The sequence below is a fragment of the Parasteatoda tepidariorum genome, chromosome 4 (genome assembly GCF_982258835.1).
Source record: "Parasteatoda tepidariorum strain Cologne lab strain chromosome 4, Ptep-v5.0, whole genome shotgun sequence".
Lineage (NCBI taxonomy): Eukaryota > Metazoa > Arthropoda > Arachnida > Araneae > Theridiidae > Parasteatoda > Parasteatoda tepidariorum.
The window spans coordinates 47,662,061-47,680,822 of record NC_141758.1 but is presented as its reverse complement, the minus strand read 5'-3'; the positions used below and the strand labels follow the sequence as shown (position 1 = coordinate 47,680,822).

Sequence of the window (18,762 nt, the reverse complement as noted above, 5' to 3'; positions counted from 1 at the left end):
TAAAGGATGGAAAAAAAGCAGCAAAAAAATGTTGGTTATAATAATTATTTTTTAAAAGTTAATGAAAATTCTTCATCCGTGCTTTTTATTTTAATTGTATAAGACAGAGGGGATAGCAATTACTCGGTCTCCGCACAGCACGCACTAATTCATGGACTTTTTTCAACTCTTCAACCTCCTACTAATTCATCGACGACAACTTTTTTAATCACTTTTTTCTTAAACCTTAGAGAGCAAAATAGTTTTAAATCGCATAAAACTCTTTAGTGAAGAAATAATGTCTTCACCATGACAAAGCCACAAACTGAACAATGTAAGCTTGAATTTCCTTTTATTATTATTATTATTATTGTTATTATTATTATTATTATTACTACTCAAATAGGGAAGCACCCGTATACTTAGCTACTTTGAATTCTATACATTGAGATAAAACTAGTTTCATTATGGATGGGTGGTCTAATGTAAACAATAACAAGCGTCCTTAAACCGGAAGAAATTTAGAAAATTTCCGGTGTATCCCTCCGCTTATGTTATGACTACGAGGCGATGTGTGAACAAGCCTAATATTCTATGCAGTTTTGTTATTGTAATTTGGGTTCAAATCTAAACATAATTGTACCATTCATAAGAGCTTTCAGAAATGTATTGATTCTCAGAGGTGGTAAGGCCAAAAAAAATTTTGGAAAGTTAATATCTCATTGGGAATAATTCTTAAGGTTTGCCATGTTTTGTATTTTATCCCTTACTTGGCTACATTTGAATAAAATGTCGCCAAAAATATCTTTAAAAATATCTTTTTAAGATAGCCTAATTAGAAAATATTCTAATGATTATAATATTAATATGATAATGCTGAAGTTTAAAGGCTGAAAGAAAGAACTCGGTACATGTGAAATACTGCAAAAGATATGATGCAATAATATGATGGCGCGTTTTTTCAATCTGCGGCGTAAAAATATATCGGAAGCAGTAACCCGGAAGTCATGAAAGAGCAATTTTGCCACTAACGCCACCACCCTTAGCTTTACACGATCACCCATCCATTATCTAGTTGTTTGGTTGTTTATGTTGCAGTAGAACTCGAAAATGGACTATTAGCGAGGGTTTGATCCTTCATGATGATCTGAAGGAAGTACAAGCACATTTTCATAAAAAACTACTACAATTTAAATTAAAGGACAGATGATAGTAATAATCACCCAGCCCCCACATCACATTCTCCCTTCATGTGAATCTTCCAGCTCTAAAATCGTCATTGCATTATAGAGTGAACCACTTGGACTCAATCGGAAAAAGTGCAGCATTAAGAACGAGAAATCTTACCCCGACTTAGGCCACATTAGACGAATCCACTGTGCCTAATGGGTGACAGCAATCTAGAGTTACAAATTAATTTAGGAATTATTAAACTACCCACTTAATGAGCCACTTAATGTTCTCAATATTAGAAAGTTACCAAATGAACATCTTTAACCAGAATTTTCATTTTAACATTATTAGCTTGAAAATTACTTCTGTCACAACTACTTTATTCAGTAAATTCATAAAAAAATACATTAAACTGCCCCCTGGATGTGACATAATCCCTCAATGTCGCACGTCGACCATTTCAGGTTCTCTAATTTATAATTTTAGCTCAATTAGTTTTACAATAACGTGCCAAAATTGACGTAGAAGAAGTGGGAGGGATGGGAGAGGAGACGTGGGAGAGCCATCTCCTCCGCAAAGGATCGAAATCGCAATGGCATGTCTTCGAATCATTGTTAGGGATGTCTCCCAGGCGGTCACCAGTTGCCCGTTGTGCAACTCTAGTACGACATAAATAGAGTACATAATAGCGACGTCTAGTACGACATAATATTTATTAAAATTCCAAATCCTTCAGTAAAAGAAATTATGTATTTATTTTGATAGAAATTTCGAATTTGAGTCTGATTCTGTAACTTTATTAATAGTTAAAAACTAAAGCATTCTCGTAATAGCCCATTATTGTGACCCGAGGGGAACATGAATATTAAGACTCCACAATTTCAAAACCAGCGTTATTATTGTGACAGAAATAAATAAAGAGAATATTTTCCCCATGTGAATATTCCTGAAAAAATTAATATGTCAATGTCATTGCAAGCGCAAATATATTTGCATAATTTTCATTAATGAGTTTTTATATGCAGTGAGAATGGCTTAGAAGATACAAAATTTTGAAAATGTGTTGATAATTTGCTTACAGCTCTTATAGATCCATTATTTTATTTCCCTATATTCATAACATCTCAACTCTAGAATAATTCGGCTGCTTCCGTTTCCGCTTTTAAAGTGAAAACAGTTATTTTAAAAACAAAAGTAAAAGTTTAATCTTATTCATGTTGCAGTGCTTATTTCTATATTAATATAAGTAAATTATTCTGCATTTATTTTAAAAAATATAATGGAAGCTTCTTTTTCTTGTGTGTTTCTCTTTCTGAAAGAAAAAGAGCTTTAGTTGCTATGTAGAACTTATCAGAATTATTATTCTTTTAAAAATAGGTATGTCTTTTTTTAAAAAAAGAAGAAAAAAATCCCTTCCAATTTTTATTTCTCTTTATTTTATGATGTTACATTTTTTCTTAAAAAATCTGAACAGCATACTTATAATAAACATATTTTTCTTTTCTTTTAAATCTTATTTTACGTATTTAACTTAGAAAAATATTTAACTCTGATTATTTCAGAAAAATATTTTTTCCAAAAATTTGGTTTCTTATATGCTTTTATTTCTATTTGTTTTAAAAAATCTATTTACAGTGTTTTATTTTTTTTTTTTTTTTTAATCTTTTATGTTTTATTTGAACAATAATTCTCTAATTTTAATATCTACTACTTTCTTAGTCAAGTTGGAGATATTTCTATCTTGAGATCTGTCGCGCCATCTAATATCACCAAGGCACTAAATGAATTTCAAACTTGCTAATTTTTTTAAATAAAACATGTAGATGTTTGCCTGGGGTGGCTAAGAGTTATACCTTTGTAGTTTGTCCCTTTCTGTGATGTTTTCTTTAGTTTCTCGCTGGCTGCTGCCCGGAAGTTGCGAAGACTTGTTCTTCATTCAACCACGATACGGAAATCTCACCCCTACGAGTTATACCCTTCTGTGATGTTTTTGCGCCTTTGCCTGGAAGTTGCCAAGACTTAGCGATTAATCTTCCGTAGATTGCGCTATCAAATTTTCTTAGAATTTGAAATTACTAGCTTTAATTTAGTATATTTCAAAGTAGGCTAGGAATTCCATAAATCTATCTAGACTTGTTCTACTACACGACCTCTAATATCATACAGAATAGGGGATCTAATTAGTGCTATGCTATATAGGAAGCGCATAATATCACACCTAATAACCTATTATCGCAAAATGAATGGTACTTAATACCACAATTCATTACACATAACTCGCATCTTTTTATAGCCTTCAGTACAAAATGGTACAACAAAGTTTTTGCCGCTTTTGTGTATTAGGATGATATTTGCATATGTTGTCTCTGGTTTTCAATGAATACTCTTTTGCATCTTTTTCTTGATCTTCCCCCACTGTTTATCTTTTATCACATAAATATTTTAATGCTTAAAAAAATTTCTTTATAATTAATTTAAGTAGACCTATATCCCATATAAGTCATTAACTTTTAACTATTTTTCAAGCATTATTATATTCTTAGGTAATAAATAATATTTATTTATATGGAGAAAAATCTAATTGTATTTTTTGGATAGAAAAAAAATCATAAATTTTGTTTGATTTTACCCTTTGTTCTCCTATTTCTTATAATAACTCATTTATGGTACAAATCAAGATTTACGTAAGCAGGATTGCAAAACTCCCTGAGAAAGAGGCAAAAATAGCCTTTATGTATTCATTCAAATTGTACATATATTGAGTATTTTATAAAGAAAGAACACATTTTGTCCTATTTGAGTATATTTCTGTATTGAGGTCTAAAGACCGTTTACAATCACCAATTTGCCAAGTGGATTTTAAGCTTACAGATTTAAAAATGATAATAATACACATAGAGGTTTGTTTGGGAGTAGCTATTAAATAAACCTTTCGAGTTGGTCCCTTCTGTAATGATTTTTCTTTATTTTTATTCTGCCACAGATCATGATATGTAAATCTTCTCCTTATTACTTAAAAGGCATAAAAAAAACTCCAAATTACTTTTCATACCATTTAGTCCTAATTAATTACTGTAATAGGTACCTAATGTACATATATAGTTATTGTTGTAATGTTTTTTATGACTCTCCAAGTTTGATTTGTATCCAAATGAGTAGTTTAATTTTTTTAATGAAAGAAACTCATTCCTCACCTAAAAGATAAAAGCCACCTTGCCCCTTTTTTACTTTAATTTTGTGTTTAAAAAACAATGATTTTTAATGATGATTATTTTATTCCCAGCATGGCTGCCCGTATTTCAGTTGTAGCTGGTGCTGTAGGATTCTTTGCTGGTGTATGGTACAATAAAGTGCAAACTCCTAGCAGTTTTGAAGTATTTGCTGGTAATGCTTTACTACCCACTCCTGCTGAGCCTATGGACATAAGTGTATCTGGTGACTATTTGAATAAAGTTCAAGAATTCGGTTTAACAAATCCAGATACTCTCAGTTTTCGAAAAAGTTTCATTCTATCTTATGACAGAAGGAATAGAGTACCCAATTGGGTATTTGAACATTTGACAAAAGACCACATTAAACATAATGAGAACATTAACAGATCAAAAAGTGAATTTTTTGAAGATTTATCGATTCATCCTTACTTTAGATCCACTAATTCAGATTACAAGCGCAGCGGATTTGATAGAGGACATCTGGCTGCAGCTGGAAATCATAGATGCCGGCAAGACTTTTTAGATGATACTTTTGTATTGAGTAATATTACTCCACAGGTAATAGAATGTTTTTTTTTTTAAAGAGTTATCCAATTGAAAAGTAGACATTCATGATTATGCCTAAAATATAGCACATAAGAGTATCAGGTTCACCCTTCAAGATTATAAATTATGGTGAGAGGACTGTATTGCAAATTATATGTTTACCCTTTATAAAGCTATAACAGTGGTATAAATAACAACACGCTGGGAGCACCAGAGATTTCAGGGTACATACTCTAGAAAAAATAACACTGAGTTGCAAGAAAAATATTTTTTTATAAGACATTTTTTCAGTTTATTTTTTAGATTAATATTAATCTTAAATGGACTTTGACTGTAATTATTCTAAAGCAATGTGGGAAAGGTATAAAGTTTCAATTCAGTTCTTTTTCATCGTAATTATGATTTTTATTATCTTAAAATAAAAATAATTATAAATATCAAAATATCTCTTCACCCTAGTGTTTTTATTTGGTATTGTAATTTTTTTTTTTTTTTTTGTCTTGGATAGGGTGTGCTTTTAAATCTTGTTGGGGAAGCCACATCTAGGTTTATGTATGCGACTGAGCTATGACCAAATTCATACATTTTAAATGTCAATGGGAAACCATTTTCTCATTTAAGAATAATAACAACCTGCTGATAGCTATAATATAAAAAAAATACAAAATTTGAGCAATATTAGTTAAATTTCATGAGAATCAAATTCCTGAGACATTGAATTTTAAAAACAGATTTATTTTTTTTAATTTGATTTCTTAGGACCTATTTAAACTGATTTTGTATTTTGTCATTAAAATTACATTCTTTAAAATACTGTAAAGAGCAAAACATCTATACCAGAATGATTTTTTGGAATCCAAAAGGGTATAGAACAGTGGTTACTAACCGGCAGCCCGCAAAGCCTTTTTTTGTGGCCCGCGAACTAAAATATATTAGTAGTTGTCATTTTTTGCGGACTATTTTCGAAAAAATTCTATATGGATTTAAAATACTTTCCTTTGTCAAAAAAAAAAAACACTAATTTCTTCGTTTCTGTGAAATTTAACATACCAAAAATACAAAAAAATTATTTCTCAGATTTTGAATCCAGGAAAATATTTATTATTATTTGTAATTCAATACTTTTGTTTTGTACAACTTGATAAAAATCTGGCTGTGTAATATTTAATGTTCCTTCAAACATTAAAAAGTCCTATATAAAATTTTGTTAAAGTTGCGACCCGCCATTTGACTGGTGTTTTTAATTGCTGTCCCCGGTCTCATGAAAGTTGGAAACCCCTGGTATAGCATAAAGGATTGTGTTTGTTTTTTTATGAAATTTAATCTAAATATATATCATAAATACTTTGAGAAATATAATATAAAGTTTTAAGCCAACAGATAGTTAATTGTCGAACTATGCATTTCACTCCAAATAAACCTTTCAAATTAAAGAAATTCATTATTTTGCCATTGGTGAGAATTCTTGCTGACTAAAAGTCTAAGGTAATGTTTTTATAAAAATTGGAGTAAGTTCATTCCTTTTGTGGGTAAAAGTTAGGAAATGACATGTATGAATTTTCCAGTTGGTAAATTTATGCAGTTTGTAAGTTATTAGAAACTTTGTTTTTGTTCTTTTATTAAGAAAAATGTAATATAAATTTGAAATTTAATTTCCTTTTTATTTTTCCATCTATCTACATCAAAACAATATGATTAAGCTCATACCATTGTTTGAGGTTATTTATCGTTGTAGCTTGTTTCTTGGGTTTCATGTGTCAAAGTAATTCTTTTGATTGTAGGACATTAAAAATTCCTCTTTCTTTTAGATTGACATATTTTATTCTTTATGTCTAAAAATTCAGTGAATACAGTAATTTAGACACTGGTTATGAACTTTTAGAATGCAGAAATTATTAGTATATGATGTAAAAAAAAGTGTTAAAGTAGTTGAATTGTTTGAAAAAAAAATTCATCTAAATAAAGTTAATCCTTTCTGGTCTTGGGGCAGATGTTAGCCTCTGATTTTCATCGAGTGTCAACAATAACTGCAAATGGTCAAAACGTCGTAAAAGAAAGTCAAATAATATCACCTAAAACAGTCAAAATCATTTTGTTATTTTAAAGATGTTTCCCTTTAGTACAAAAATGATGGTTTGTCTATTTTATGTTATATTATTTGCGCTTTTTTTCAATTGGTTTAACTTTATGCATATGTTACCACAAAGTTAATCCTTTATTTGATTTCTTGAACATTTTACATAATTTTTTCTTAGTTTTTTCCTTCTAAAAATAATTAGGAGAAAAGAAACTTTATGCTGGGAAGAAACTAGTTTCTAACTGAACTCAATTCAGAGTAAGCAGTTAATGGTTTAACTATATTATATTAACTGCATTATTATCATTAACTATATTATATTAATTGTATTACCAGGGGCCTGTCCAGACATTTTGTGAAAGGTCCTATTTTTGAAAAATTGTGAAAAAATTACTCGTAATTTGTGAATATAAAATAAACGTTAAGTCACATTCTTTCAACTAGGGTAGGTGTGCACAACCTTTCTCAGTGAAGGGCCACATGCACAGCAGATTGACCAATGAAGGGCCGCATGCCAAAGTGTTTAGACCGACATATTGAAAGCAATTGTTGGTGGTGATTGTTATATAAACATCATTGTTTATATAACACTAAATTCTTTTTGTCGGTTAACCTTGTAATCTCTTTGCAGAAAATACAATACTTTAAAACGTTTAAAATTAGAAAATGCAAAACTGATTACTTAAGAAGGAAAACTGAGTTCGAAAATCAGAATCAATTTATCAGAAAAAATTTAGATAAATTGAAATAATTAAAAAACTATGGAAAAATTGAAATTTTTTTTATCACATTACCGAATACAAAAGTCCGTTTAAACATAAATTTTAACGTTAAATTTTTTTTCATAGAATTAAATTTCAAATAAATAAAAATTTTAGTTATTAATATAAATTCAAGTTAAATACTTTGATTTAAAGAAAGTTTATAGGGTTAAAAATGATTAAAACAAAACCCCTTAAGTGGAAAATAAGATTTAGCATTTATTAGGGAATGTACTTTAACTTTCAGACATTTTTATTTTATATTAATAATAAGAGGCTGAGAGAGGGAAGAAAAAGAAAGAAAGAAAACACATTAAATTTTAAGGAACTATATTCCTTAATAATAAAAAACTATTAAGATACTTGTTTACAACTTTTTATGACGAATATATTTTTAACATGACACTTACTATTTACAATTAATACACAATGAATTAACAATCAATAAAATTTACATTACTTTACGAAACTTATCTTGATTAAATTTTTTATACAGTTAAAATTTAATGATATACAAATCATTTCCCAGCATATAATCATAAATGATATAAAATGCTCCAAGAAGGTGGAAAATGGTTTAAAAAATTTCTTAATGGTTATACTGTAATTTGCAAAATTTTTGAATATTGTGATAATTTTATCTACTTGATCATGTGACATTTTTTGAGCCATTAAATGCAAATGTAATGATTGTATTTAAAGACTACTCTGTAATTTTGAACAGGCCAAATTCATTCTGGAAAACAGTCTTTCGACAGAAGCTGTTGTTGTGGGTAGTATTAAATTTAGAGCAAATAACATAATCAGTTTTGGAATTTGTCCTAGATGGTGTTCTTCCTTTCTGGGTTTTTAAAACGCGGAAATACATATAGCGATGTGTTATTTTTAAATTGCTTGAATACGAATTGCTATGTGTTATTTTTTAATTGCTTGAACACGAATTGCCATGTGTGATTTTTAAATTGCGTAAATAAAAAACTCGATGCTTGTTTTTCAAATCGCGTGAATACGAATCGTGTGGCTTTTAAATTGCGAAAGAACTACTCACAACACTTGATTTTTAAAATGCATGAATATGAATCGCGATATATGATTTGAAAACGCGTGCATATGAATTGCGAGAAAAGTAGCAACGGATGATATTTTAAACGCCAGAACACGAATCGCGATATGTGATTTTAAATCCCATAAATACGAAACGCGATGGATTATTTTTAAATCTCGTTAATGTTAATACGAAATGCGATGCGCAATCTTCAGATAGCGTAAATACAAATTACGATGTATGACTTTTAAATTACATGTGACAACAAAAAGAATAGGTTCGATGTGTGTTGTTAAGCTTGCACGTGTTCATGGTACTAAAGAATTATGCCGTGTTTTGAATTATTTTTTTTGCAAAACGGACCGCGTTTAATATGAACACATCTCGTTTTTTTTTTTCCTGGGAAGGTGTTGATTTGGCTTAGATACGTACAGGGCCTGATTACCGAAAAGGCACAGGAAGCAAGTGCTTCTCCTGTAAAATTCTAGGGGGGCCCCCAAATGACTGAAATTAAGGACCCAATTTCTTATTTTTTGCAACAAAAAAATAATAATAAAAGAAATAAGAAGAAAAAAATGACCCCAGCAAAAACTCTCGGGAAAAAAAATGGGATGCTTGTTGAAAAGTTAAAAATGATAAAAACATTGGATATTGGACATACTTTTCCAAATGTGGAGACAGCTTTGAGAATAATGCTCTCAATTCCAATAACTAACTGCACTAGTGAACGTTCATTTTCTGCATTGAAAAGAATAAAAAATCGGTTGAGATCAACTCTTTCAAATAATAAATTAAGTGGTTTAGCGCTTTTAGCAATAGAGAGTGATATTACAAATAGGCTACAATTAGCAGATATTATTGAAGATTTTGCGAATTTGAAAGCGAGAAAAAAACCTATGTAATGGTAACCTATGAGCTTTCTTCTTATTTTTTTAAAATCTTTTTTCTCTATCATGTGTGCTCAATTTAATTTTACTCTGTTTTTTATTGTTGAACTAAGCACATAAGACTTTTAAATATCTATTAGTACAAAAAATATTTTTGTTTCATGTTTGAAAATTATTTGGTATGATTTTTCTGGTGCAGTAACAATAATTTATGCTGAATTAGAATTTTGTGTTGTTTTACCGCTAGTAAACAAATTGGCGTAAAAAAGAGACTAATCTTGCTAAGAACCTTTCGTATAACAACAAGTAATATTATAATTTAATTTAGTGAAATATTTAAATTTTGTTAACATATGTGCTAGCTACTCTCTCATGTTTTTGTTACTATAAAGCATGTAAAGAAGGGTCCAACATGATTGCATAAGATCTCTGTATTCCTTTCTAAGGTTCTAATAGTTTTCACATGGTTCTTCTCTCTTTAAAATGTATTGTTTATGGGCGATCAAAAGTTTCTTTTGCTCAAGTTTGGGGGGCCCCAAAATCCTATTATGCTTCCCCTATTTTCAGAGGTTAATCGGGCCCTGGATACGTAATTACTTTTTAAGTTACGAAAAAAAATTTAAACTGAATCGAATTTCACGAGTTGTAATATTGTGTGAAAATATCAGGTATATTCTAAATCACAAATAAAAATGCAGCAATAACGGGAAAGAAGAAAAAACACGTTCGAAAAACCTCTTAAAAAATGCGTGTTAAAATCGGTACAACGCAAATGATAAAATCGGCACAAACAGAGCACGTAAAAAATAATTATTTTAATGCGCGATTCAAAACTCGCTTGCTGTCAAACCATAGTATTAAAAATATCATAATCTTTTTAAATCACGGGAAAACGTAATAACTACTAACCAAAATACTTTTATATTTCAGATGAAATTGGAGTAAATAAAGTCCATCAAAATTTTATGTAATTTAAAGGCGGGATTTGAAATTAAAATGTCGCAATAGCGTATAAAAAATATCGGTACTTTCAAAACCTTGTAGAAATGTGTAGCAATAATTTCTAAAATAACGATTGAAAAATAATTTGATTTGCGATAAAATCGTTACAAATAAGCCATGTCAAAAAATGGTTATCTAAATGAACGATTCTTTACTCGCGATTTGTAAATAATATCGTGCTAAAATATCGAAGTTTTAAAAACCGGGCGGGAAGGTGCAGCAATAACTGTTGAAGAAAGGATCTAAAGTCATTTAGATTTTCCATGAAGTTTGCACAAATAAAGCGTTTCATAACTTTCAAAAATCGCTATTTCAGAAACTACTTGAAAATGGGTAGCAATAACTACCGAAAAGTCATTGGAATCGGCACATACGAAAAGCGTCAAAAGTGGTAATTAAAATTCGTAAATCGTAATAATGATGTATTAAAAATTTTGAGATTTTTAAAACTATGCTGAAATCCGTAGCGTTAACCATCGAAAAACTACATTGATTGAGATTGGGTGCGTCAAAAACTTAAAAGTGTAAATTTAAATTACCGAATTTTTTTTATTATTTTTCAAAAACAAATATTTAATTTTTTTTTTCATTTTGTTCAGATTGCGGCCGCGGGCCGCACATCGAAGGTTGGCGGGCCACAGGTTGAGCACCCCTAAACTAGGGTCCTACTTTTATGAATTTGTGCAAATAGGATCTGGTTATTGCAAAAAACTTTTTCAATAAATTTTTAAATTGTAAATAGATTCAAGATTATACTCAGCACTGTAAAATTATAATAAAAAAAAATTAAATTTTCAAAAATTAACAGCAATTGCGGCTTCTAAATTAGAGATGCAACATACAAATATTTGGTATTTAGCCTACACTGCTAAACGCAGAGTATTCATTTTGGACGAATAATGGAAGAAGCGTCTGCTGAAGACAAAACTTAATTCGTTTACATCCATCTTTCTTGTTTTCCCCCGTGGGAAGGGTTTATTCGATTCACAAAACAATAATGAAGATAAACAAATTTGTGAAAGGGTCCGTTTTTATGAAAAAATATTTTATGAAGGGGCCGTTAACGGACCCAAATTTCTTCTAAATGGACCCCTGATTATAGTAACAATATTACATCAATGATATTACATTAACTATCTTACAGGGGTATTTTTCTATTTTAGTCAACTTTTGTTCTCCTGTTCTGCTTAAATTTTTATTTTGTCCATTTTTTTTTTAATGATTTTGTACTTTTTATATTTGGTAACACTATATTTTATATTTAATTTAGGTTGGCAAAGGATTTAACCGTGATGCATGGAATAATTTAGAGAAGCATGTAAGGCATCAAGTGAAGAAATATCAAAATGTTTATGTTTGTTCTGGACCTTTGTATTTGCCAAGGTTTGTATTCTTATGAATTTTAATCTCTGCTTCATTTTTCTTTGTATTTTAGTTGTTCTGGAGCATGAGTAACTGAAAAAAGTACTTTTTCATTCCAAGTGCATAGATTCAATTTTTAAAAAATTGTAGATAAATTTAATCATATTAATATTTTTCTAAGACCTCTTTATTTTATTGTACAAGGATAGTGCAAATGAACTACTGGATTTTAAATATTTATAATTCAAAACTATTAGACATTTTAGTATAAGTGATACAATAAAGGTTGCTTCTTAACATATAATACTCCAGAAAGCAACCATCTGATTTCTACTGTGAGAATATATTCGGTACGGGAAATAGAATGCATTATTTTATACCATTGTTGGAATCAAAATCTCGAAATACTGATGTGATCATATTAAACGATAAGCACTGTTTATAGTAATTAATATTTTTCAGTCCTTTCCTTATTATAAGAATTTGTTCAGCTTAGCATTTTAATTTAGTTTTAATTTCATTCTTATATTTCAATTTAGAATGGAGACAGATGGTAAAAAGTATGTGAAATATCAAGTCATTGGAAAAAACAATGTGGCTGTTCCTACACATTTTTTTAAAGTTGTAGTTTATGAAACGGAAAATCGTGAATTTGATATGGAAACTTATGTAATGCCAAATACTGTGATTGATGAAAATGTGCCTCTCAAATCATTTCTTGTAAGTATATTTTTATATTTAATTTTAGAAATTTCATTTTGTATAAACTATCAATGTGTAGTATTACACATTATTTTTTTATTTTATAAAAAATGGAAGAGAATTATTCAAAATTTTCTGTTTATGAAATTTACACCATGTCTTTTTTATGCTTGTGTATATTATTTTTTAAGTTATTCAATTTGCTATAAGTTTGTATATTTCCTAGTATTATGAAATTGTTTCATTTTGTCCGAGTTTGTTTATCTATATCATTCAATTGTTTCTCTCCTAAGAAATTAAACTTATTTTGAAATATTTAATTTTTATTTTTTTTAAAGAAAAAACTATTATATCTAGAGAAATGTAATTCTAGCAATGATTTATTTTCGACCTAGGCTTCCTTTCTAGTGATTGTTCTAAAACTGCATAAGTTCATAGGAATTAATATTTTTTTATTCACAATTTCAAACTGATCAGTTAAATATTTTTGGCATTTTGCATCAAATTTGGCTTATTTGAGTAAAAAATACTCTTTTTAGTTAAGTATGAATTTTATTCTTGTAACTTTGCATTGATTTCTACAGATTGACGTTTATCAAAATTTAAAATATTTGTATTTATTTCTTTAATTTAAAATGCCAAGCCAACTAATTTTCAAAAGTGGAAAGCAATGATGTAACTTGTATAGTTCTGTTTAGGTTAACTGCTGTTTTTATATTTCTATTATGTATTTTTTTAAACTAATTAGTTTATATATTTTATTTAGTTTTAGTTTATATATTTTATCTAGTTTTAGTTTATATATTTTTTTTAAGAATATACATTTTATATCACATAACATTTGATACCATTATGATTTACGTACAAAAGTTTGGCTTATAGGATGTTCTAAGAAATTTTGAAATTCTACCCAAATAAAATATTAAGTTTCCATGGGTCTCTTAGAGCCATCAATTTGGGAATTTCTAGCTCTACACAATATTTAAACCTCTGAGCGTTGGTTACGGCCTTTTCCCAACTTTTAAACTTTTAGCTACAATATTTCCTACTTCAAAAAGCCAATTACTCCACATGTTATTCATTGAGAGAGTAGTGCATAACAGGAAAATTTGTGTACAATTTTACTCAATGGCTCAACAATTGGAGAGTTAAAATGATGGTAGGATAATGTAAAATAACCAAAGGAATTTAAAATTTCTTAAGCATTTCAAGGTATCACACCATACTTATTAGATCTTTCATATACAGGGTGCGTAGCATTTGTAAAAAGTGCTTAAAGGTGCTTTTTTGGGGATTTCGTTTTTAAAAGCTTTTAAAGGTGCTTTTTTCAGCTGGCATTTTTAAAAAGTGCTTTTTTTTCGAATAATTTTTTTTTCCCTTCAGTGATATTTGGTGGATCCCATGCATTTCACGAAAAATGGGGAGTTTGCTACGTAATCATTCACGCGGACTTCATGTCGTACCCACGTTATGACTTGCGCATGCGCGCACACTTGAAACCGATACCCGAGTGCTCCAATTCGGATAGAGAATATCAGATCCTTATGAAATTGTTTTCTTTTTAATTTATTTTAGTTTTGTTCTTGTTTATTTTATTTTACTTCTAACACTTTTTTTGACGTAGGGGGTAAGGGTACTTTTGTTCTGAGTTCAGGGTCAAGTTGAATTCACTCGGTGATGTGGGAAAGTACTGATTGTTTCGATTTACGCCCGTTTCTTTTTGGTTTTTTTCTTTTAACTCTAAAACTGTTTATAAAAAGTTTTTGTTTTTCAATAATATCATTGATTGAATATGAATTTTTTGAGTGCTTGAAAATTTTTGGGAAGTGCTTGAAAAGTTTTTAAAAAGTGCTTATTTTCGATTCAAAGATTTGGCTACGCACCCTGATATAGATAATTAAATTATTTTAGCAAGTTAGCATTGTTATTTAAACATGTATGTTAATCTTCAAAATTATGTCATATTTAATGTAAAATCATAAAATTTACTATCTCTTTGATTATTTGACAAACATTTCTCACTAAAGCCTTAAAAGATGACAGGTCTGTATTAGAAAGTGCTTATTAAATTGAACAATTTAATTTTATTTTCGACGGTTGCAAGTTTCTATGGTTATTTCATTGTGTTGCAAATCTTATTTTTAGAGATTCAAAATCTTTACAAATTTGTGCCAGATGACTACATTTTTACAATAGTATAAGTTTAAATGTAGAGCAAGTTATTTAGAAATATTTCTTCTTATCTTATTACCTTTATTTATTAATTTGAAAAAATTAGCAATTTTTTGGAAATTGACTCACTTGTGCTTCTGTGAACTAATTTTTTTACTTGGTTAAATGCTAATATAGCACCAGTATACTGATATAATATTTTTATGTTTTATATTACTACTTTAAACTATTATTTTTTCTAGGTTCCAAAAGATGTCATTGAAAGAAATGCTGGCTTTTTAGTATTTCAGAATATTCCCTCCACAGTTTTCCGCACAATAAATGGTCATAAAGCCCATCGAGCTTGAAATGTCTATGGCTGACATGAAAATCTTTGGCATATGGAGCAAACAATTACTTCAGTGGTACTGCATCGTCTGTATAGATAGTACTGTTTTCTCCATATGTCAAATAATAAAATTTGGACTTGCCAGTTTTCTACGTATTCTTAAATGTATACCCCATAATTTTCTGTACGTTAAATGGTCAAGAAACCATTTAAGTTTAAAATATTTATAAATGACATGAAAACTTTTTGTAATTTAGTGAGCTAGAAACTATTCCAATGGTGCTGAATAATTTATGTTTGTAAAACTTCCTATAAGTGCCATATAACGAATTACCATACTAGTTTTTTACCATTTCAGAAATTTTCACATTAACTCAAAATACTATAATGAACCAAATAAAAATTCTTGAAAGCCACTATTTCTTATCGAAGCCATTAAAATGTGTACATTATACAGGGAGGGTGGCTCAAATAAAAATGATTCAGAGAACAGAGTTCTGAGAGTGGTTGCAATACACCTCAGACTTGAGGGCTCCCCACAAAAAGTAATCACACACTGACAGATCAGGTGTCCAGCTTCGGCCGACACCAGACTGATTACTGTTAACCACTCTGTCAGGAGTAAAGATTGTGTAAATGTGAACCATGTTTTGGCGGGCTATATGGGCACTCTCTGCTGCACTGTGAGTAGCAATTTCACATGTGCACTGATCTCTCTGACATAACTTGTACTAAGATATTAACCGGTTTTGATCATATTGTGTGGTACATGCAGACATTCACGTCCAATCGTATTCATCACTCACTCGGTTCACTTTTATTCTACCACCCTGTATGTACTTATAAATCAATAAAAAATATGATCATATCAAAAAATCTCTGTTATTGATGAAATTATCAACTTTTAAAATTGATTAAAAATATTTTCTAATCAAAACTTTACTATTTTTAAGGTACAACTTATTTTTTCTGTGGATGTTTTAAATCGATGGTATCGAAAGTACATATTAAAAATTTAACTTAGCTTCATAAAAAGTTTAAACAGATATACTATATGTGTGCTGTGAGCAATTCACTTTTTCCTCTGTGGAATGGTAATGATGGTGGATTATATGCAATTGTTTGATGAAAGTTTGCAGGTTGTAGAGGAATCAGAGTCATGATAAGATAATGTGAACTTGTCATCTAATTTTAATGTGCGTTTATGCTTTAAAGCATATTACATTTCTATTTCTGCTTATAATAAAAATATTTATTGATATTTTGGTTTTACTGAGAGAACATAAAATCTATATTTCAAGATATTTTCACCCAGTTAATTTTTAAAATCATGCATCAAAAAATTTCCCGATTTACTTAATAAACTGATTGTTTCTTTTAAAATTTATCAATTATTTTAATGGAATTTGAAGTAAAAAAATTTTTTATTTATCCATTTTACTAATATATTTATTGGGGCTGTTACTTAGAAAACAGAAAAGAACTAGTAATAATTAAAACTATTGCATTTCTTTGTTTTTTTAGGAAGAAGGAAATTATTCGACTACCTTTGTTAACATTCATGTTTACTTTTGAAACTTATAAAAGTAAATGTATGAATATTTAAGTAGAAATGGAATAGTTTTAATGCCAGATTTTTTTTCTTCAAATAAGTTATTGCTTGAATTTATCAAAATAGATAAATAGTTTGGTATTTTTATGTGGTTGTGTTTTATTTATTTAAATTTTAATAGTGTACTCTTATCATTTATAAACTTGTGAAATATTTATTACTTTTTTTTCTTGCTCTTAATACAAATATTTATTGATATTTGGATATGCTGTAAAGGAAAGAAAAAAAAACTTTTCTGGTCAAATTTTCATCCAGAGTTTTTAACGTCATAGTTCAAGAGATTATTTGTTATATTTAAAAAGAAACTTAAGAAATTTCTCAATTTATTCTAATATTGAATTTTAGAAAAAGGATCAAATTATTAATTTATGAAAATAAGTTTGAAATATTGTTTTTTTAATTTCATATATTATATTTAGTTATCAAGAAAAAGTATAATTTAAAGCATTGTAAATTCTATTTAGATATTTTTTTTTTCCTTTTGAATTATTCTTTGAAATTGTGATGAGATGACAAAAAAAACTATTTTTATAACTTTTGGTTTTAAGATTAGATTTTTCTTCATGTAAATTTTAGTTATCATGCTCAACATGTTAAATAAATTTATTGAAAACTACTCAAATGTTTCTGTTCAATATTTTTCTTTTTAATATTATTAACAGTTTGTCTAAGAAAACATTGTCAGTTTTCTTTTTTTAGTGTTTGTGCTTCACAATCAAATGTTCTATAAAGAAATAAATGTGTTGTTATTATTTAAAATATCTTAGAAGTATATGACATTTCTCTTTTTAATTTTTTATATCAGTGATTTTTTTTGTATTGATATGTATAATAAAAAAAAGAAATTTGAATGTCAAATTTACTGTAATGTTTATTGCTCAAGTGTGTCTAGGATCTACTGAATAAATTGATTATTTCTTTTAAAACATCTTTATTTAATTTAGTTTGATTATATAGAATTACGTGTCTACATAACATTTATGTGATATTTTTATTTGATAAAAAGATTTATTGATAATTGTGAGTAGTTTGTGTGCCAGTTCGAAAAAAAATAATTAAAGAGCTCAACTTTCAAAAGCTGTAGCTAGAATTTCATTGTGGAGGGGAGTCATATTTTAATATGCACATGTACAAAAATAATTTGTTTCATAAATTTTTGTAATTTAAATCATGTATGTTTATTACCTGATGCATTATTTTATTATACATAATGATTCCTCCAATTATGATGGTTTTTGTTGAGGAAAAAAATTTAATGCCTGCACACTATCATTCGCTATGGCCTTTAAAAAACAAAGAGTATGAATTGAGTGCCTAAAAAATTTCTATGACGATTACGACTGTATTTAGTTACTTACGATTCATATTTATTGCAACCAACAAAATGAAAGTGGAAGGAAAATTTTAACTAAAATTTCATTATACAAGTGTGTTTTACCCCTATTCATTAACAATTGCGGATTCCCAAAGATCATTATGCGATTTTATATGATTCACTTTGCAAATAAAGTTAGTCATGTATAAAATGTACCCTATTTTTTAGAAACAAAAAATTTATTCAAACAAGGGTGATCAACATGATATAAATCAGCTGATTTTTTTAAAAAGAATAAAGGCCAAAAAAGTTGTTGACACAATATAATATATGAGCATATTCTTAAAGTTATTTTTTTAAGGTCTGATCTTATTGATAATGAAGGTTTTATCTAGATAAATAATGAAAGGAGATGTTTTTAAATTATTATTTGATGTTCAAAATAGAATTTAAAGAAAAAGCAGCATGAAATATTGAAACTATAATTTTTCATTACCTACTGAAACAATTTGCTTTTAATAAAAAATCTTTCAATTATACCTATTTTGTTCTAAATTTATTTCAATACAAGTACTTTTAAAAATTTTAA

At 28.5% G+C, this 18,762-nt stretch overlaps 1 protein-coding gene across 2 annotated transcripts; it reads left to right on the top strand.

Moving 5' to 3' along the window:
• The first annotated feature begins 2,290 nt into the window (after positions 1 to 2,290).
• LOC107449089 (endonuclease G, mitochondrial) lies at positions 2,291 to 17,784 on the top strand. 2 transcript variants are annotated; one of them, XM_071182242.2, is made up of 5 exons: positions 2,291 to 2,346; positions 4,436 to 4,922; positions 11,953 to 12,065; positions 12,584 to 12,764; positions 15,161 to 17,784. In XM_071182242.2, exons 2-5 carry the CDS (start codon positions 4,437 to 4,439, stop codon positions 15,263 to 15,265), a joined length of 885 nt encoding a protein of 294 aa, XP_071038343.1. In that variant the 5' UTR covers positions 2,291 to 2,346; position 4,436; the 3' UTR covers positions 15,266 to 17,784. The 2 variants fall into 2 exon arrangements, with proteins under 2 accessions (XP_071038343.1, XP_071038342.1); XM_071182241.1 differs by having other exon boundaries at positions 2,295 to 2,529.
• The last annotated feature ends 978 nt before the right edge of the window (positions 17,785 to 18,762 follow it).